General features: G+C 34.6%; 1 protein-coding gene across 1 annotated transcript in view; it reads left to right on the top strand.

Annotated features, from left to right (window-relative positions):
* The window catches only part of Naaladl2 (N-acetylated alpha-linked acidic dipeptidase like 2), an 835,422-nt gene that overhangs the window by 513,217 nt on the left and 298,816 nt on the right, over positions 1-23,389 (top strand). Inside the window, exons 7-9 of the mRNA XM_041659204.1 lie at positions 9,731-9,823; positions 13,105-13,310; positions 16,296-16,415. Of these exons, the coding sequence (XP_041515138.1) occupies positions 9,731-9,823; positions 13,105-13,310; positions 16,296-16,415 (419 nt within the window). The remainder of the gene's footprint in view (positions 1-9,730; positions 9,824-13,104; positions 13,311-16,295; positions 16,416-23,389) is intronic.

Consider the following 23,389-nt stretch of genomic DNA (forward strand, 5'->3'; position numbering starts at 1 on the left):
TGTCTCTGGAACATAACCTGTAGACATACATACACCTGTAGGAATTATTTCACTCAGCCTGAAGAAATTCAGGAGTAGTGAGAGGCAGTCTTTGTCTCCTGACCCTGATGCCACTCACTGTATGTGAATGCAAAAACTGAGTGAGTCAAACTTTCTCATGTTGAAATCCTTCAAACTGCAGATGTCATATTTTAAAACTGTCCTTTAGCAACATGTAAAACAGAAACCATTTGGTAAAATGAGTTGGAAATGTAGGGACATCCACATGTGTGTATGCACTATATATTTAAATAATAAATTGCTGCTGAGTGCTCTCAAAAATTTCCTCATTTCAAATTTCAAGCTATTTTTATCATTTTCAAATAAAATTAATATTAATGAAAGTTTGAAAGTATATCAAAAATATTTTCTCTTAGTTATTTAAAAGCAAAAAACTACAGAGTAGCTATCCATATCTGAACTCTCCCAGAATAAATAATACAACCATTATAACCACTAGCATCTTTTGCTACACACTCCACTGGCACAATTCAACTGAGTCAATCATTTCAATAAAGTCCCAATTGCAGAAAGCTCAAATCAAGGTCACACATTGTTCAAAGTTGTCTTTTTTCCTGTCTCCAGTTCTTTCCAATTAGTACTTTCAGCATAGGAATTTTGACAATAGTAATGGTGTGCCTTTCCCATTGCATCTTCCAGATGATACATGGTACCATTTTGTTCTACCACTAGACACATTTTAGATAGCTTGCTTACACTGTTTTCTTCATTAAAGTCACCTTTTTCAACTTACCTTTTTCAGATCAAGTCTGAACTGATATATCCATTCTGCCTTCCTTCTTTCTGCTTCTACCAGTTAGTCTTCACTGTTGTTGTGCTCTGATTCAATTTCTGATACCATTGTTGGATTGTGTGACCCAATTATACATTTTCCTAACTAATTCAATAAGCTATAATATACTACTACCTTTTCTGTGGATGGCTTATGAAGTTTATTACAGAAGTTTGCAATCATACACAAGTTCAGAGACACAATTTAAATGAACCCATGGACCAATCACACAGCTTTAGGTAGATTTATTTTAGCTTCTGTTCTGATACATTACCTTTTCCAAAGAAAATTAAGAGATTTCAAAGAATGCTTCAGTAGATGTTCTAAAAGAGAAGACCATAAAAGCTCTATTATTGTGGTAGCAGTCATATTAACAAAATTAGTCTGCACTCTGTGGTACTATCTAGTACTTACTACAGGTTTAATGGTCTTGGTTATTTAACAATTACTGGTTTGTTAAATAAGAATTGAGTTGAAACTGACATGAATTTTCCCTTCCAATTTCACATATTTTCTTCTATAAAATCTGCTGAGTAAATACATTTTTTTTCTTGAAACTACAGTTATCAAACATTGTCCAACAATGCAACCTCAGTCTGGATTCTGTTCTCTCTCAATAATCATTTTCTTTTCTTTGAACATTTTCTTAGTTTCTAGTACTATAGGATTTTCAAAATTATCTTGTGATTCTCCAGCTTTTCTTAAAGACCTTTCTTTTTAAATAAAAGAAGAAAGAAAAAACAAAAACATAATTTCTTTGAGACCAGAGACTGTTGTCTAGAAAGTATGACCTGCAGGTTGACAATGTTTGTGGCTTTAGAAAAAGTCTTCCAAATACCATTCAGAGAATAAGGCTTAGAATAGTTATTTTTACTATATTTCAACCCAGATATATAAAATAAATCAATACACTGATGTATCTGATAATTTGATTTATGTTATCTAATTATCTACCCTATCTGCCAGTCATATATCTCTCTCTACCAGTCATCTAGTCTCCATGTCAGTAAGTCCTTTTTATGACAGATACCTGCTTCTCACGACACTACATATACTAAGCAATACAATCGTGTCATCTTTGTGTACTCAGCTGATGCTGCTCCTCCTGTTTCCAAAGATCTCCTTCTTACCCACTGTAGTCAGACAAGCATGACACTCTCTCTTAGAAATGCTTTTTCCTACATCCAATGTTTTCCTGCCCCTACCCCAAGGAAGCTATTAACATCCTCACTCTACTCAGTGTGCAATTTTAAACCACTGCATGTTATTAGCTCCTACATCCACCTGTATTCTCTATGTGCTTCTTTGACTTTGCCCATTGCATTAATCCCTTGACAATTCTTTTCCTTCTCATTCTGTTATCTCTGCCTCCCCTGCGTCTGGCTCTGTCTCTCCTGCCTGTTCCATCCATCGTCTCTGTGTGTTTCTTTTTCACTCTAGAAATTCCCAGATTTTTTTTCTCTTGTCTAATTTTACAAGAAAATAACCAGTGTTTCCCTTTATTTCTAGAATTGTTTCAATTATTTTCTCCATTTGCCTCCCCCTTATGGGAGGATTTCTTAGTGTTAACTTCAAAGCTTTTTAACCATTCTTTACTCAGAACCATCTAATGCATTACCTAGTCTGTCTTTTTTTGTGCATTCCTTATAATTATTCTACCTTATTTAGCAATTATTTAATGATTTTGATGTGTTCCTCATTGCTAACATGTTCTGATACCTTTCTGTATTTAGTTACAGTGCTTATATTGGCATCATGTATATTCCAATGTGACTACTTTGTCGGGGCCATTAGCCATTTATTGAGTCTTTATTTGGTTGTGCATGTATACCTTATTTCTGAGTACTTGTTACCTTAGATGTACAATTTTACCCCTTTGTGATTTATGGGAAGACACAGCTTATGGTCAAGACTCAGTCTACATCTTCCTGAGTGAATAGGCTAAGAGCCAGTTTCTACTACTATTAACCTACTGTAAAGCACCTTCATTTTTAACCAGTTCAGTATCAAGAGATTTGCTGTTATTAGATGCTGTTCTAGGAAGAGAAAATATCCTTGGGTTTTAATACAATCATCTCTGGGGATATGGCAGAGAAAATAAATAACTGGGAAAGAACATTTGTTGAAATCTCTTTTCAATAGGCTTCGGCCCTGAAGGCATAGGGAGGTCTGGCTAACCTGTACTCTGGACCACTTGGAAATCACTGTTTCCTAGCACCTGCGGTCAGTGTATAGCCACTATGTAGCCACTATGTACATCCGTGTGTCCTGTTTGTGAGCACATGTGCTGTGCTCCTGTTTCTAAATAATCTTTTCACACGTGAACACTCACATACGTGCCATTATCTTCTAAGCTGTTTCCCCATGTAGGCTACCTTTGTTACCTTCTCTAACTTCTACTATAGATGGTGCTGTAGAGAGCTAATCTATTCCTTGCCCAAAATACAAGATATCTATTGTTGCTGCTGTGAGCAGACACTTTGTCTTAATAGTGAATTGTTTACTTGAGTAATGGCAGCAGTGGTAAATGGAACATTAGAATATCAGTTTGTCAAAAACTTCACAGAGATTTGTTACTAAAATTTAAAACATGACCACTATCATGGTACTGTTTGAGTGAAAGAACATAGATTATATATGTGTATTTTCGAATATGGACATGGAATATTACATTAATATGCATCAAGATATACACATAATGAAAACATAAATGAGTAGAAGAAATATATCATTTTGGTATACTACTGTTTCATTATTTAGATCAGTTCTTTGTGCAGGTGTCTTCAGAGAAGTCATTTGTCAGTGGAAAGACTGTAGTAGAAATAAAACAAGGGCTCCCAGTCTTTGTCCTGACTCTAGGCTGACTGAGTGAACTGGCTGGCGTGCTGGTGGCACATCTTCTGCTCTCGCCATCAAGAAAATTAATGAACAACTGCTTCATAGCTGGAGCAATAGCTATGGGGAAGGTCACCAGAGGAAAACAAACCAAAGTCAGCATCAACATATTACCTTAATATTGAGTTGGGTGGTAAAGGAGAAGTTTTAGAAAAAAATTATACAGATTTATTTTATAGGAAATGTACAACATTTTGGAGAATGGAGAGATAATTCATCCAGTAAAGATCTGCCATAAAGGCCTTTATATTATATTACTTATAATTATTAAACAATAATAGAATATATGCAATTATCATATTATCATATCGTCAGTGAGAAAATAACTCAAATTTCAAATTTAACAATGGTAATGTATATAGAAGGCTAAAGCCATATCAATATTAATAGTGTATGCATTGATTTATACTGAATGTTTCTACAAATTTTTATTCTCTATCACCTATAATAAGCTAAAGGTCACTGAACAAATACCAAAGTATGAGTGGTATATAGATTTTATCTGACACCCATCATTATGTTAGATATGGATAACAACACAATAGTGACTATTAAAAATAATTCAAAATAATGTAAATGTATATGTCATATGTATTCAGAAAAAAGGTTTCTTTTAGTATTTTTGCATCTCAAATATCATTTTTATTTGAATGTACTATCTTTAACTGGCTTATAGAAACAACCTTCCTAAATTTCATTTGTAAAAGTGATATTTTTTTACCTCTTTAAGAAAAGGAATATTCACAAATAATCACAAAGATATTTTGAACAGTAAAAAATGTGTAATTTAAGGTTTTAATAGAATGAAATCAAGAAGTATCTTCAAAATACTTAGATTGTATATATAAACATTAACATATTACAACTATATAGAAAATCTTTACCCTTTGTTCATATATAAAGATTTAAAAAATAGTGAGCAAAGCATTTAAATAGGGGAATTATGTTAATAAAAACATTATATTCAGATAAAATTAGAGGAGTCAATCTGTATTAGATATAATAGTAAGAAAGATAAAGAAAATATTTTATATTTGAATCCTATCTTTTGTGCAAGTGATATTATGCATTTTTCATTATCTTACAGAAACTGTAAGAGAAAGAAAAGCCCCTAAAATATGTGGGAGTTTGTATAGTCCACATAACAAAAGTAATCTAGAACAGAGGAGGTATAAAGTTATGAAATATTTGTTTACAGATATATATATATATATATATATATATATATATATATATATATATGTTTTGTGTGTGGAAATATCATTAAGCATGAGGCATGTCTGGACAGTTCAGTTTATTCCAAAAATGCACATATATGTAAAAACTGTGAAGGGAAAGCTTCCAGCTGTCTCTATAGATGACTCAACATCTGCTTATGGGAAAACCTCTTAGCAAAATAAGACTAACAATGAATTTCTTAATTTGATAAAAGGAATTTCTCAGAAACATATGTCAAGAATGTTTTAAAATATAAAATGTTAAAAAATATTCTGCTTAAGTTAATAATAAAAGGTAAAGATCAAAGAAGACAGTTTTGTCTGCTTTCTATGCCTGGGCTCCAGGACAAAATGATAAGTTGCTAGCAGGAAGCAGTGTTAGGTAAATGACTCAATACGGATATCTGTGAATTCAGCCTTGGGAGGCAGCAGTAGGGAGACCACTTGGTCTTGTTTGCCAGCTTCTCTAGCTCGTTGATGAGCTGGAGGTTAGTGAAATTAAAGGGAGGATGGGAAGGTGGCTCAGCAATGAAAGGAGGACTGGAGAGATAGCTCAGTGACCAAACACTTGCCATGTAAGTGTGAGGAATGGAGTTTTTATTCTCAGAAGCCAAGTAAGAGCAGATTGGGTATATCAACCTACTAAAAATACCTGGTTTTTGCATGCATAGAGCAAACTGGCTGGTGAAACAAACCATATAATGGAGCTATACACTCCTTTGAGAAAACTTGACTAAATGAATAAGGTACACAAGGATCAAGAAAGATTCCTGATATCAACATCAGGCCTCCACATTCAGGCACACATAAGTATGTTCACATGCATAGACTGACAGAAGAAAAGATGCAAGCACATACAGACACACACACACATGCACTCATACCTCAGACTCATGCACATGAAAATAAATAAATAGGAGAACAATAGAGAATGATATCATATATCAACCTCTGCTTTGCACATGTGCACACACACAGGTGAGCACATACATGTACACAAACAAACACTCATACATACACACATAAAAGAGTGAAAAGGAGTTGTCTTTATTAAGAACCCAAGTAAATGAGAGGCCATGGGCCCAGTTTGTCATGGTGATGTGTCGACCAGGCAGAATGTCACTACAAAAAGCAAGAATGTTGATTGGAGATGTGAGAGACAGAGAAAAAGAGCAGTTTAGATACTGTGAAGAGAGGCAGAACTGGAGATGTGTCAACAGGGGAGACACAGACTGATGTGACAGACATTTACTGCCACCAGAGTCCATGGTGATGCCAAAGCCAGTGCTGCTCTCAAAGAGCATATCTGGGTCCATGGTCCTACTGCATCTGTGCTGAGGATGATGTCGGTGGCCTATGTTACCACCAAGAACCATGAGCATGCCTGTGGTCTGGACTGCTACCTGAGGCCATGTTAATGTGTAAGAGCCTTGCAGAGCTGGTGCTGCCCTCACTGGCCCTGGGAGTGCTGGTTCCAACCCTCATGGGAGAGTTGGTACCAGAGGCAAGGGCAAGGGAGAACTGGCTCTGCTTTTGGAGGGGGTGGAGGGAGGCTGTCCTAGTGGAGGTCTGGGTTTACCAGCACAGCTACTATCCAGGTCCATAACCAGGGCTTCGAGTTGGCCCATCACAACATCTAACCCATCCATGACTGCTGGAGTGCATGAAGAGACTGGTCTGGCAGAACCATAGTCACAGGATCTTGACTACTTGGGGCAGTAGCAGAATAGCCAAGAAGAGTCTCACTGAGGGTCCAGTGTAGCAGAAGCCAGAGAGAGGCCTTGAACCAGAACCAATGATCATTGCAATAAACATTTGTAAGGAAAGTTGTTTGAGCAAAATAGTATATGCATGACACACTGAATATCCCAAAGCTACTACATTAGAATATGTGATGGAGAAGAGGGAAAGATGGAGGAGTGAAGTCATTTTTTAGATTTATTTCTTTGAAGGGGGTAAATGCTATAATGGCAGAGAACAGACACAGGACTTGGAAATGAGTTAGATTAGAGTGCATATTGTGAAATTCATAAAGAACCAATTAAATTTGTGGATGAAAAGAACCCTACGGATAAATTAACTGTGACATTTTGAAGATTAGCATAAAAATTTATTATAAATCAAAAGTATAAAAGTAAATGACATTCTTGTATGCAATATAAATTATTAGAAAAATAGATATAAAATAATAATATAAATTCAATAATAATTGTATAAAACTGTTGAGGAGAAAATATAAAACTTTGTTGATAGACATAGGCAAGTGAAATCAGCTAGGAAGTGTACCATGTTTCTGTATTAAAGAGTGGGTATCATTCCCTCAGACAGGACTAGGGCTACTATGCAATCTTAATGGAAAAACAAAAATAGAAAATCTTGAAGCTTAAAACTTTAGTATTAAAGTTCATATGACACTAAAACACAACTGTAAGGCCATAAATAAATGCACATGTATTAAAAATCTGTAGAATAACAGCTGTAATAAGACAAACTATACCATAAATTAAATAATGACAATTTGTTTTCCACAGTCTCAGACCAGGATCAAAGATATCAACCTGAAAAAAAAAAATCCAATTTCATTGTTTCAAGTGTTTGAAGACTATGTGAATTACCTATAATTAGAATTACCCTTATTTTTTATTGGTAGTGGCACATAAGAGTCATGTTACATGCATGAAGGCCATAGGATAGCCTCTTGAACTCATTTCTCTCCTTAAACCATATGAGTCCCAGGTATGGAACTGAGAACATCAGTTTAGGAAGAAACTGCTTTGCCTGCTGGGCCAGTTTGCTAGCCCCAAGGAAATGCTTTCTAAGCTAAACCAAGCAAAACAACAATCCCCAAATCAGTAACTCCTGTCCCTAGGGATTTAATGTCCTCTTTTGATGACACACAAATGGAACACAGAAACACATGTAAGCAAAACATTAATGCAAATAAATTTTTTTAAAAAGTAGAGAAATTAGTAGGGCTTATTATATAACCTATGAAAATAGATGGCATCATATGAAAATAGGCTTTAGTATTAAATAGGAATAATACTCCATATTTTTATTGGATTATGTGTACATTTTGTGACAAATTTCTTTAGTTCTGTGTACATTTTGGAGATCAGACCTCTGTCTGCTGTGGGGTTAGTGAAGATCTTTTCCCCTTCTGTAGGCTATTGTTTTGTCTTGTTGACCATGTCCTTTGCTCTACAGAAGCTTTTCAGTTTCAAGAGGCCCCATTTATTAATTGTTTTTCTCAGTATTTGTCCTGCTGGGGTTATAGGGAAGTGTTCTAAATTTTGACCTTTTTTTATGAGGGAGGGTTGTGGTTTTTTGAGACTGGGTTTCCCTGTAGCTTTGGTGTATGTCCTGGAACTAGCTCTTATAGACAAAACTAGCCTCAAACTCACATAATCCAATAAAAAAAAAATGGAGTACAGACCCAAACAGAGAACTCTCAACAGAAGAATCTAAAATAGCTGAGACACTTACAGAAATCTTTAACATCCTTAGTCATCAAAGAAATGAAAATCAAAACAATTCTGAGATTCTGTCTTATACCTGTAAGAATGGCCAAGATCAAAAACAGTGATGACAACTTATGCTGGAGAGGTTGTGGGGAAAAGCGAAAACTTCTGCATTGCTGGTGAGAAATCAAGCTGGTACAACCCCTTTGGATGGCAGTGTGATGATTTCTCAGAAAATTAGGAAAAAACCTTCCTCCAGACCCAGTCATACCACTTTTGGGTATATATCCAAAGGGATGCTTAATTGTGCCACAAGGACATGTGCTCAACTATATTCATAGCAGCTTTGTTTGTCATAGCCAGAATCTGGAAACAACCTAAATGCCCCTAGACCAAAGAATGGATAAGGAAAATGTGGTACATTTACACAATGGAGTACTATATAGAAGAAAAAAAAATAATGACATCTTGAATTTTGCAGGAAAATGGATGGAGCTAGAAAACATTATTTTGAGTGAGATAACCCAGATACAGAAAGACAGTTATCACATGTACTCAATTACAGGTGGTTTTTAAACATAAAGCAAAGAAAACTAGCCTACAAACCACAATCCCAGAGAATTTAGACCACAATGAGGACACTAAGAGAGACTTACATAGATCTAATCTGCATGGGAATTAGAAATATAAAAGATCTCCTTAGTAATTTGGGAGAATGGAGACCCTGGGGGAGGGTTGAAGTGGGGACTGGAGAGGCAGAGATGGGAGCAGAGGAAAATGTAGAGCTCAATAAAAGTCAATAAAAATTGAAAAATAGAAATAATCCTTGTAAACTATTTTATGTAAATTTTTCAATGATGATATGATAGTCAATCACACAGAGAAAGGGTGTTTGTCTTAACCTCTTTTTCTAACATTAATAAATATCATTAGATTATAATAAAGAATATTAACATTCACAGAAATAATTGTATATGCCTTTTTTCCCCTTTCTTTTTTTACAAACTGTAACATTCTCAATCCCCCAGCAGCTTTCTGTGTATTCTTATGCTGGACCCAGTGCTGGAACAAATGTGAGATTTAGGGTGTCACTTCACAGCTTTCAGAGCAGGAAGCTAGCAGTTGTGTCATGGTGACCATAGCAGGACAAATCCCTAAAATAGAGTCAGCATAAAAATAATCTTATTTGGCAACTAAAGTGTAACTTTAGCTATTTGAAAAAAAGTAAATCATGTGGAGTCATATTTACTACATAAAAAATTCTAATGTTTTTAGGGAAACACAACAATATCAATAAGTTCTTTGAATTTCTTTTCTTTAAACAGAAAAAAGAACTGTCAGTTTGCAAGTGCAGACAGTCATGGAATTTAAACCAGTGACTAATGTTGTTGGGTGTCTAAGAGGCTGGACGTCACCAGGTAAGTTGGCTTAAGTAGTTATAATCTAGTTCCTAATTCATATAAAATGACCAAAGTGTTCTATTTTCAAAGATAATTTTAAAATGGAGTTCAGTATCCTATTTTATGTGTAACTGGAGGTTAAGGTGACTAAAATAAGATTGACATAAAAGTTTTCCTTTCTTTCCTACAGCATCATCAGAAACCAGCATTAGTAGGCAGGGTATAAGAGAGTGTAACATACAAGAGAGTGTAAAGGCCAGGAAAGGAGACAAGAGGGAAGTTTATATTTGTTAAACTGAAATAGAAATCGAAACACAATACTTTTCTTATTTTCTAACTATGATACTATGGAAAATTTCAGTTCAATGACAAAATACTTTAAAAAATTATCATAGCTTTTAATGATGCAGTTGTTGAAAGAAAATCAAATTTGGGTCTCAAAACAGAAGCTTCTAGTGCTATTCTCCGCTGCAACCTTAATATATCCTCCACTCATCATTCCTCTCAGTGTCTTTGTTCTTTTGCGTGTGAAAGGTCGTCCACTCATAGTTTCTCCCAATGGCTACGTGGTTTTGGGTTTGAAAGGTCTTTTTATGGAAATGATTATCTCATTAGGTATTAAATAACTTACACCTTCTTTTGAACTGTTGATGTAATGGTCAGTCTAAAAATTAAAACTAACAGTATTGGGTACAGGTCCAGTTAGCTGACTAATGCCAGCACACTCTAGTTCATCACATGGCTGGATCCCAGTTCACCGAATGACAGCAAAGCATGTGCAGTTTACTACTATTTTCATTTTGTTAAATGTTTATTTATTATACACATGTGTGAGAGAGAAGATGGGCACGGTATTGCCATCGTGGGCATCTGAGTGTCCGAGGACAGCTTTCAGCAATTCCTCCTCTCCTTCCATCACAGACTCCAGGGACTGACCTCAGATCACTGGGCATTTGGGCTAAGTTCTTTAACTCATCCAGCCAATCTGCCATCCCCAGAGCAGCAGTAAGGTTTACTGCACTCATATCACTTCTGTGGATTTGACTTGGACACCTACTGATCATTCCTTGGAGAAATATTCTTCTTTATAACACTAAACCTAATTGCTGAACCAGAGAATTTTGAAATCAAGTTTATTTTTCCCTATTCCTTGACATCCAACTCTTAAAATTTTCATGCAGTGTATTTATTTTCCATGGGTCCTTTATTGTACAACCTGTCATTACAGTATCCTTAGACAGAGCCACAAATAAATTTAGAAATCCATCTGACTGCATCTCCCCTATTTCAGTGGCTTTTATTATAACCGAGTCCAACAGAAGTATGAGAATATTTATTATTTTCCACTTGTAACTCCTCACAAGAAAACACAGTTGTGCAAAAAGTGTACCAGATCCGTGGTAATAAAATTTTAATCTACCAAAAGAAGTTTTGCATGCATAAATTTTCAAATATTTCTTATTATGAATTTATTTTTTATTTTAAAACTTATTTATTTTATACACCAACCACAGTTCCCCCTCCTTCCCTTCTTCCACTCCCCTGTACCTTGCTCCCACCCCACCCCCATCCACTTCTCAGATAGGGCAAGGCCTCCCAAGGGGAGTCAACAAAGTCTGGCATATCAAGTTGAGGAAAAACTTCCATGTGAATAGAATAAAAATATTGTTTATTCACAAGGATTTCTTATTTATGGATGCTATAATTCAGATTAATTGATTGATTGTTAATTTATTTAGGATACAGTTCATCTCAAGGAGGACTTTAAGACGTTTCTGAGAGATAAGGGAAAAATGTCCAAGAGTTTAATATTTGAATATATGCTGATGTAATGTTGCATGTAGTGTTATATCACTTTAGGTATAACTTAATACAGAGGTGAAAGCTTTAAATTCATTGCTGGTTTAAATTCAGAATTGAAAGCTAAATGATTCTATACCATTATAAATCTTTGAACAATCCTTGTCCTCGTGTAGTCCAGAGTGATCCATTTCATTCATTTAGATGTAGGACCTACTTTATGTCAGATATTGTTCAAAGTAACGCATAAATAATAAATTACTTTAAATGATAGAATGATGTATTGTTAGGTATTATTTTTTAACACAGAGAGGTTAAATTTTAAAAGGCACAGATAGTTTAAATAAACATCCAATGGTCATACAACCAGTGGTTTGGCGAATATGAACCAAAACCCAGATTTTATCAAAGATGGCCTATATTTTAGAAATCACGTTGATATCTCTTGTGTCCATAATTAGGGGATGGTACCACTAGCAAGATACTAAAGTGAGAGGAAAACTTGTAGGTATAATGTCTCTTTTTCACCATGTGGGTCCAGAATCAAACTGATGTCACAGTGCCTATACCCATTGTGCCTTCTTGCTGACACCTGCCTGTATAGTTACAAGGAAAAATCACCTAATCAAACAATAATGAGAGTGCTCTTTCATAAATACATAGGGTTACTTGATCAAATTAGGTGAACTCTCTTCATTTTGTGGATAACATACATTGACCAAAATAAAACAAAGTAAAACAAAGAACAACCAAAAAAAAAAAAGGAAAAACCAAGAGGACTCTCAGGAGCTATATTTTGATCCTCCTTTAACTATGTGTATTGTCAGTGAACCACACTAGAAGGACTATATCCATGAGCCGTGGAAAGTTTTCTACAGGAACATATAAGGAATTGTTTGTGACCACAAGAAATAAAACATGTGGAAAGTTAAATTATCAATGGTCCTGGCTTGATGGTGTTCTATTTTTTTTTCAGAGAATGGAGAAGGGTTAGATGGATAAAATAAAACTATAAGTATATCCCTATATACCTATTCTTTTTACAGTCTATACATGACTAGCAAATTTTTAATATATATGGCTCCTAAGATACTTTTTTTCAGATGTGTTAATAACTCATTATTATTCACTAAGCACACACACATTGTTGTGTACTTCCCACCATGATGCCAAAATGTTAGATAAGAGTTTCATTGTGAAAAAAAAAAGAGTTTCATTGTGGTATATTGTAAACTTAATTAACTAATATTCATGTTGCAAAGAACAGTAATATGGACCTAAACTTTGGATTCATAACCGACTTTAGCTGCTGTTTCTGCATTGATATCCCACACATAGGAATCAAGAAAAATGGTGGAAAATGTTAATGTGGTATTAATTATCAGAACAATTTGGCTCAATTGGTTCTTACTTGTACAATAGACTTATGTAAATGTCATTAAACTTATTGTTGAGGTTTACATTATGTTTTAATAATTCCTGTTTCATTCTATTTCCAGACCGGTATGTTATAGTTGGCAGTAACCACCATGCTGGATATGGTTACAATGGACAGGAATGGGCCAGCAGTACGGCAGTCATCACAGCATTTATACAAGCCTTGATGTTAAGAGTGAATAAAGGATGGAGACCAGAGCGTACCATTGTTTTCTGCTCATGGGGAGGAACGACTTGGGGCAACATTGGCTCCTATGAATGGGGAGAGGTAAAATAAATTAATTAATTATAACCTTTTATTTTATTTCCATTTCTTCTATTCTTTTATTTTCCAGATATTTCAGTCTAATATTATTGAAAACAAATAAATATCGAACTTCTCATAAAGGCTTCCTATCTGTTAATTTCTAAGAGGAAATTTGAGTTATTCCTTTGTGGATTCTGTAAGATTTAAAACTAATCTTAATCCATTGCCTTCTTCCTCTCACACCCACATACCTGTGATATCACTTGCAGTAATGTTTGCTTGATCATTCTACTTAGGGGAACACACACACATGAAATAAAAAATAGTCTTAAAGAAAGTAAAAGAAAGACCCCATGTACTTTTACAAAGGGAAATAATCTTAAAGCTAAGAAAACGTTTACTGGCATAAGTAAGCTCAGCAAGACATGCAGAACCCTCTGATGAGATTCTTTTCAAAAAGTGTATTTCTAATGAAGACACTCCAATGTTTGAACCTTTCTCAATTCCAGCAGGAAAAAACAGTAGCTTCTGAAACAAAATTTTAAAGTTTATTTCATAACTTCAAGACCAGTAAAACAATTTAAAAGTACCTTTTTGCATGTTTATAGATTTGTACTTCTTAAAATAATTATAAACAATGAAATTGTGATTCAATTTTCTAATAAATATTAAGAAAACATCTTAAAGAATGTTTTAAAGTACTCTCCATTGTGTCTACAACTTTCACAATTAATTTGTATTAATATTTATTCAACAAGTATGTACAAATCATATCCATAAAATACATTTTTTACATTACTTCCTAGATTATGTATTTTAAACCCAAATTCATAGAGAACTGTACTGCAAAAATTCCTTGGAATTATTTGAATGTCAGTCAACACAGTCTTAAAATTAAATAAATATGAATTTGCATATATTGGGCCATTTTTTCAAACTACATGAATATTTTGTGCTTCATAAAATATAAGTTTATTTTATATACATTGTGACGTCATTGTTCCTTTTGACAACTCTGTAACTTCTCAACACAGACTAAATAAAAAATCTGCTATGGCACATAAGTCCCAAAGAATACAAAACATGCTTGTATACACACAAACAACAAAAATAGACTCAGCAGGTAGTATTTACATATTTGCTCATACATATGCATGCATATGAATGCAGCAATAATAAAGAAAAATAGGTTATCAGCTTGAATGATTGATTGTTGTCATGAGGGTCTGAAGTAAGTGTACTTAGGAGAGGTACAGGGAGGAATGGATAAAGCGAAAGTGATATAATTCTATTCAATTATATATATTTAATTAAATGTACATATATATGTAGGTTGCTCTCTCATGTATGTGTGTATGTGTGTCTCAAACTGAGCAAATTTACAAATTTAGTTATCTTCTAAACTCCTAGATGAGTAGATAGACAAAGACAAAAGTAATAAATGATCAAGTATTTTCAAAGTTCACCAGTAACTAATAAAAATGTATCTATAATTTGTATATAATATGTTATACCACTGTGTCACATAAAAACATTTAAATGCCATCCATTTGAAGGGAAGTGTAGACCCTTGGTTGTTCTTTCCATTTACTCTTATGCAATGGGTTCCTTCTGAAAATGAAACACTTTTGTTTGTATTGATCATGAGTGGAAGTGAGCAAGAAAAATTTTGATCATGTCCCATCTTGCCCTCCATGATTTTGCTTGCATAGGAAACCCTGTAAACCCAGCTGAAGTTAACAGAATTAGCTGCTCAAGAACCTTTTAAATGGTAATTCTATCCACACAAGTAATAGATAACTGACTTCGGACCGACACTGATCCTTGTGAAAAATCAAGACATTTCTTAAAACAAGATCTTTTAAAATACTATTCCTTATGTGAAGAATATTTTTCACATGCTCCTCTGGAAACACTACAAATTTTAGAGTATGGAAATAAGAGTTCAGATCTCTTCTATTATAGACATGTTATTTTGACAAACTTGACATCTCTGAGATTAGATTCCTCAAGTAAGTATATGACTGTCTGTCTCCTGCAGCGCTCATGAAAATCACAGTATCTGAAAGAGGAAATGTCTTGTGCTCATGCTTTGCAAGGAAGTGTGTATGTGTTTGGTATCTGTATCTTCATGTGTTAAGAGGGGGTAACTTTATCCTCATGTGTGTGTGCTCATGTGTTGCAAGGAAGTGTCTATGTGACCATGTGTTATGAGAATTGTTTTCATAAAATCTAAGTAATAATGGACAATTTTTACAATATTGTATGTGAAATTACCGGAGTTTTAATTACTCATGTGTTGATTAAAAAGATGAATTACTTTTAAGTAATTGCTCATCTATCTCAATTTGTAGATGAATTTCCAACATTAAGTAGAGATAAATCAAGGATATAAGTCCCTCAGAGCTTTCTTTTCAGCGTGGGGTCAGAAATCTTCAGTACTGCAGGGCAGGGATAATAGATGCAAAGCCAGGCCACTGAGTCATTCATGACATATGGCACTCGTGAGGGTTTTTATAAGGTAATATTTTCAGGGTCACAATTCTTTTTTACCTACTTTTTCTTGAAATAAGAGTTTATCGGTGAAAATTAGTTTACTACTTCATAGGAAAATTCTGTCAGCCCTATCCAGTGAAGCTCAGCAACTATGTTCTCTAATTCATTGATGAGAGCATTAGACACTATCATTGAAGAAAATTCCTTATCTAACGTGCTCTGCAATTGAACTGAACATTATACTAACTGTTCAGCTCCTTTCTCTTAAAATGATTACTTTATATAAGCACTGCTTTTGCAGCAGTCTGATTATGCTTAGCAGAATAAACCAAGATTGAGGAAGAGTTTACATATAGAGGGAAAATGTTTATCCTTAACCTATAAGAAAGTATTTTACACCTTCTTTCTGGTAACAATCATATTTTAACACCAAAATATTTATTATACTAATAAGGTAGAATGTATTATTTAATTGTACCATTGGTAGAACTTTTAAATTTTTTATTTCAGGATCTTGCGAAGGTTCTACAAAAGAATGCTGTCGCTTACATTAGCCTTCATAGTCCTGTTCGCGGCAACAGCAGTCTGCATCCAGTAGCATCTCCATCTCTGCAACAACTGGTTCTAGAGGTAAGGTGGACCAAATGTCAGGGAATAATTGCTCAAGGTTGCCTTCTCCTCTCTAGGTTAGTGTTTCTTGGTTTATTTCATTTAAGTAATCATAAAATGATATGTAAAGGTTTTGAAGAATTGCCTGCCATTGCATCTGTTTGCTTATCTATTTGTCTGCCTGGTTGTTTTGGAGGAGTCTCTCCATGTAGCCCTGAGAGGAGCTAGAATTCATGTGGTAGACTAGGTTAACCTATAACTTAAGATACCCCGGCCTCTGCCACTAAGTGCTGAGTTTACAGATGTGTTTTTTTGTTGTTGTTGTTGTTGTTTTTCAATAACGAAATTTATGAAAAAGGAAAAACTTATTTTCAATGAAGTGTTGTGAACTGTAAAGTTTATGCCATCTCACTAATAATCATTTCTCACATAACTCAGAATTTAGCAAATATTTTTTCCTCATTTTTGTTCCCTACTTATATTTTTCATAACATTTTCTGAACATGAAGGTGTCTGTGCTGTTTCTTCATATGCAGAAAACCACACTATCACTGGGGTGCGGGTTCTGTCCAGCCCCAGTCTCTATTGGCAAACACTGAATATGACTTTTCCAATGGCCACAGGGCTTCCAGGAAATATCATTGGAACTGAACTCGACAGAGATGAAACATACCCCGAGTCACTATAATGCTCGACTGAAATGTATTGCAAATGAACACTTTATGACTTTCATAAAATATTTTCTAGTTTGATAATTTTCATTGACATTTTCATATGTCATACAATAAAGAGAGACATTGAAAAAGATCACATGGAAAAATATGCACATTTATTTTCAACTGTGCCCTAGTGTGCAAGCTGTGAATTATATCTGGCTTCTTTACCAGACTCACAAAAAAATCCATGGAGGAAACAAGCTGCTTATTTTTCCCTGGGGATTTCAGATACTTCTAAATAAGTGAGTGGCCAAGAGAAATAGCCCAGATACTGAGAAATGGAAAAAGAACTTCATTTGTTGGCTTGTTTTTGTTTTGTATACATAGAGAATGACACTAAGACACACAGCTCTAGAACTGAATTAGATAAATATACTTTTTTTGTTTTAAATTTTATTCATTATTATCTGAAACTTTAAATATAATGTTATAATTATTTACAAATTTCATGCATGCATGCAATGACTATATTTACCACCAACTCATCCCTTTAGCTTCTTCCTGATACATACACCCTATCCTCTCATATCTCTTCTGTGTGCTCTATTTCCTCTTACTTATTTTATTTTTTCTTAGCCCACTGAATGCAACTTGTCTTGCCTGTAAGTGCGGAGCCCTCAACTAGAGCATGGTTAATCAATCAAGAGAAAGTTGACTTTCTCTTTTCCATAAGCTGCCTGCTATCAATAGCACCTCAGTTTCTCCAGTGTTGACCTGATGTAGATCTCATGTAGGGAATGACAAATTCTGTAGGTTCACGAGTGAGTTCAGAGGTGCTCTCATTTGCAAAACATACTTTTTCCTTTGGTCTTCCACAATTTCTTCATCTTACTGCATTTCTATCCCTTCTTCCACGATGCTCCCTGAGCTTTAGGGGTGGTGGCAAGGTGTGTTGTTGATATTCCTTCCACGACTGAATACTCCATAAACACTCTTGCATTTTGACCTGTTGCAATTTTCTGCAGTAATATTATTTCCAGGTATATAGTATGGAAAGAGAACAGACAGAATGTGATGTGCTAAATACATGTGCAAACCTTTCAAAGTGCACATTTAATTAATAAAAATATAAATTAAAATTCTGTTTGAATATTTTCATATGAGAAACTGTAAAACATTTAGTATGTGCAGCCATTTATATTGGGGGAGGAAAAGAGTGTAAATAATTAAATGTCTCATGGCAATATCCATTCTTATATATGCTTAAGAGAGAAACATTTTTTGGTTCTGTATTGAAAATACTTATATACTAACCTTATATGAAAATGACCTTGAACTGTACTGAAAGAAAACTTCAATTTATTTTGATTAATGTGTTTATTAATATTCATAAAACTATTTAATTTTGTGTGTCATAACAATGATAATGACAAATTAATTTGTTTTCCCAGAAAATCTAAGGTCTATTAATGACTTTTACCAATCAAATGTGAACCAGAGACAAGAACTAATGCTTTTGCTCAGCTATTTTTTTCTGATATTTGTGCTCCTATGTTGATTGTGCTTTTTTGCTCCATTTGTGCTTCTAATGTTTTAACAAATATAAAACTGATCATATCACTTGAAATTGTTAAAAGTTTTAAAGCTGGACAAGTCTATTTAAAAACTCAGAGTATCATTTTTGAGTCCTGAATCTTTTATTTAAGAAATTCATATACATATATGTATTCAAACCATAACTTACCTCCCCCTGTTTTGTGTATTAACTGCTTCAGTGGACCAGGTGGATCTAAAGTGAAATGTATAAGAGAATATATACTTAATACACATCAAGAGAGTGTGAAATTATACAAAAATGTTATCAAAATACACTGGAATATTAAATGTTAACGTATTAGTTAAACAAAATTTGAGGTATGGATTTGGATCATTGTCTATAATCTTCAGTTTCTAAAAGAGTTAAATAAAACTTCAGGTTTGGATTTGGATTATTGTCTATAATCTTCAGTTTCTAAAAGCACACCTCTGCTGGAGACTTCTGTGTGCTGGCAAAATACCGACAATGTTTCTGTCCACCTGTCTATGTAGAACAAGAATTGCATTACCGCAAGATAGATACACTACAAAGTAACTTTAGCTGATACAGGCAGTCAGCTACATAAGGCAGGGGTACCAATCAAAGTCCCAACATCAAGGTCTGGATGTTCAAGTAGCTGAATTTTAGAATCAATGTTTGAGATGTCAATATCATCTGCTATGTTCATGTAAGCTTTGCCAATGGTCAACACAACTAAAGGAATTTTTAATTTATGAATCTCTTTTTAAAGTGCATTATGGTTTCAGATTTTTATTATATATAATAAAATAAACTTAAATTAGCCTACTGTTGATATTAAAAATGATTTTCTATTAACAAACACTTAAATATGTACTCTGTGTACATGCATTTGTGTGTGAATGTGTTTTTGTGTATATGTGTGAATTCACTTATTTCTTCTGAATAAAGTAATGTGAAATAAATTCTTTTTAAAACCTAAATGTAAAATAGAAGATAAACAAGTCAGAGGCCTTGGTTGATGAAATACATCTCACTTCATACAAAATAACTTACATTATTACTGCTAAGATGGAGACAGAAACATTAGTACATGATGCAAACATGCACTACCTCTGTCTCTACATAGTTCTTCCCTTTCAGTCTTGCAATCATCTTCCATAGATCACAGAAAGTATTGATTTTGCCCTAAGAAAAAGGGAAAGAAAAGATCTTCAAATATTAGTCAGGGCTCTGTATATCTCAAGCAAATAATGATGAAATTTCTAAGAACTTATTTGGGGAAGACCTGAGGCACTTATACATAAGAAAGTAGTTAATCTAGCCATACTTAAATCACATATTATTTTTAATTACCTTACAGAAACTGGGCAGTCTAACAAAAAACTATGTGACCACCCAAATACTGTAAAATTACAAGGCACAGGCACTGTCACAAAAGCTTCTTAGAGTTGGTTAAGACAGTTTTGAAGTTTGTAAACTTTTTAATTTTGTTTTAGATTGCCATATATACTAAGGTATGGTGCTTTGAATGAAAATGACACATATGTTGGTGGAACTATTTGGGAATGACCTAGGAGGAGGTGTCGCTTTGTTGGAGGAGATGTGGTCTAATTGAAGAAGATGTGACTTTGTTGAGGAGGTTTGGCTGAGCAGCAGGATGTGTATTACTGAGGGTGAGCTTTGAGGTTTCTGAAACCCACGCCTTTCCATTAACTCTGTCTCTACCTCGTGCTTGTGGATCAGATAAAACTTTTCAGTTACTTCTCCAGAGTCATGCCCACATGCCTTCATCTGTGTTCCCCACCATGATGGTTATGAATTAACCCTCTGAAACTGTAATAAATCCCTCAATTACATACTTTATTTTATATGTTGCCTTGGTCATCCTGTCTCTTTGCAGCAAAAGAAAAGTCACTAAGACCTAAGACTTTCCCTAAAATATGCAGTGCACATATATCAAACCACCCATATTCCCTTCTTCAGTGCATTGGGCATAGAAGTGGGCAGGAATACTTCAGAATCCTGCCTAACAGTCTGTTGTAAACCTCCTTACTCGATGTGTCTTCACAGGGAACTCAAGTTGTGCATGACATTGCTTTAAATGTTACTGAACAAAATGAGCTAATGAAATGCCCCAATTTTCCAGGAGCTTAGGACTATGTCAGAAACATAAAGCATGCAATAACAGCTAGAGAAAAATACAAGTAGGAGATACACTGCAGTAGAACTCACAGGAACGAGACGATGGGATTGGATGAATTTTAATACTTGCGTTAAAGGACAGTACATGAAATCCAAACAGACTTCAAATCCCACTCAGAGTCCAATGAGTCTTGTAAGTCAGTGCCGATGATACCAAACAACTAATTTCTTTTAACCAGTTGTGTTAATGTTTCTTTCACTCCTTGGTTATATCTAAGGGTGCTGCTAATAGTCTTCTGTCCCTCTGTTTGCTTCTGATAGTCCCCTCCACAACTTGCTGTGGGTAGATGATGCTCTTCTTACCTGTCCATGCCGGATTTTTCAAGAAATCAAAACAAATCCATGAGCATTAGTTCAAATACTCCAGTTAGCAGAACTCTGACTTAAAGACAGTAGAGGCGTTTGTCATGGGAACAAGACTTCTAAATGAGCTATCATCTCCTAAATGGTCCTAAAGGGGAAATGATGATATGTGTCTTTCAATAACAGACACCACAATTTGGGAACCTCACTGAACCTGACATCATACTGAGGATATTTATTTTACAGCACAAATGTCACCAAATCCAGAGCCCAATAAATAGCACGCAACCATTCTCAGACTTCTGGTATCTCTTAAATGTATGTCTGTCCATATTTGTATGCATGACTATGAAATCAGGAATCTCTTAAAAAAGAAATTACTATTTTCTAAATTTTGTTCATTTTATCACTATTTGATATTTTACATGGCCACACGATGCTGTAACAGCTCAATTTTAAATGAATGTTGATTAAACATGGTGATATTGAATATGCTACCAGTTTGAAACATTATAAAAGTCATTTTTCCTAATTGTAAACCTACCAGTTCATCGAGAAATGCCCTGCATATTTTATTCCCAGAACATTTGAAATGTGTCTCATCTAAGTGAATCAAAGTCTTAACCAGAAACCCATGACCTTTGCCTGACATAAGGTTTCCATTGCTGTGATAAAACACTGTCACCAAGAGCAACTTGGAGGAGGAAAGCGTTTGTTTCACCTTTCATCTCATAAGTTATTCACTGAGGGAACCTGGGAAAAAATTCAAAGCAGGACCTTGGATAGAGCAGCTTGAAGCAGAAGCCATGGAGGAGCATTTCATCCTGACTTTGCTCCCATGGCTTACTCAGTTTGCTTTCTTAGACAACTCAGGATCACCTACCTAGAGGTGGCAGTATCTGCAGTGAGCTGGGCCCTCCTACATTATCATCAATCAGGAAAATGCCCCACAGGCTTGCTTACAGGACAGTTTGACTGGAATATATTCTCAGTTGAAGATCTCTCTTCCCAGTTGACTGCAGCTTGTGTAGCAGAGATACACCTAGCCAGCAAGGCCTTATTAAATTTTGTCCCTGTTTTATTTAACTCATTCAGTTAAACCATTCATGCTTTTCAATATGTTTGCTGTCTTGTCGTCAAACAAATGCCCTTATTTTATGAGGTTTCCATAAAATTATTTTCCATACACATTTTACAAGTGGTCACTGTCTAAGAACTGTGGACAGCAATGTGGGTTAAACATGTAAAGTTATTCAGTGTTTGGTCAAGCGCAAATCTCCATGTATCTTGATAACAAACTTAGCACACTCACTCCATTGTGACTTGATTTCATTTTATATTATTCAGACAATGCACATGATTTTCATGTCTCACAGTTTAATTTAACTTGTGTATATTTTTAATAGTAGCAGGTGATAGGAGGTGTGATGGGAAAACTACCATATAAGCTGTGCTGTTCCTCAGTCTGCTCTTGATAATTATATTTGAAACACTGAAATGAAGCTTGTTTTCTATTATTCTTGCCAAAATAGAGAAAAGTAAATTTGCTTAAAGTTTACTTCTATTTACTTGACTATCATGATAAATTATATAACTGTGTGTTTTATTTTCTATTTTGTTCAGTCAATTGATGAGAAAAATTATCTTTACTCTTTTGATAGTCATGAATTCTCATACTGTTTAGTGGATTATACTTAATTTATCTTTTTTGTGATGACTTCTACTAGTAGTCAACTGAAATGACCATATAGGCCAATATACTGATTTAAAATCCTCCTTACATTAATTTCCTACCTCAATAAAGTCTTCCATTTAAGATTGTAATTCTATCGGCAGGATTATATCTCCTAGGTTTACAAGCCTTCTCTCTGTGTTAAGAGCAGGCAGTCTCTCAAGTTTATTACTGTTTTATGAGGTTTCCTCTTCAGTGTACACTGACAATATGTAAATCACATTTTGTTTAAATCTAAATACCAAGGGAAGTCTTAGATCTAGTTCAAATCCCAAGATTCACAAAGCAGCTTATTTAGATGTTTGAGTTATTTAGCCAAAGAGAAACCCAAGCAGCTAAAGTATTAGCTAATTGAGTTTGAATTCATTCACACAATCATAATTAACATTCCATTAATAAAAAGGAATGAGATGAACAGTTCTTTGTCTGTGAGTTTCTAACACTCTCCCAGACATTTGCTTGGCAGGACTTCAAAAAACATCCAGGCGAGGTGTGAGCAAACCTCATGTTCAACTACAGAGTCATAATGCAGCTCAACATGTTT

This window comes from Microtus oregoni, unplaced genomic scaffold, assembly GCF_018167655.1.
Source record: "Microtus oregoni isolate MIOR12 unplaced genomic scaffold, Mior012 000010F_ref0000083, whole genome shotgun sequence".
Taxonomy (NCBI): domain Eukaryota; kingdom Metazoa; phylum Chordata; class Mammalia; order Rodentia; family Cricetidae; genus Microtus; species Microtus oregoni.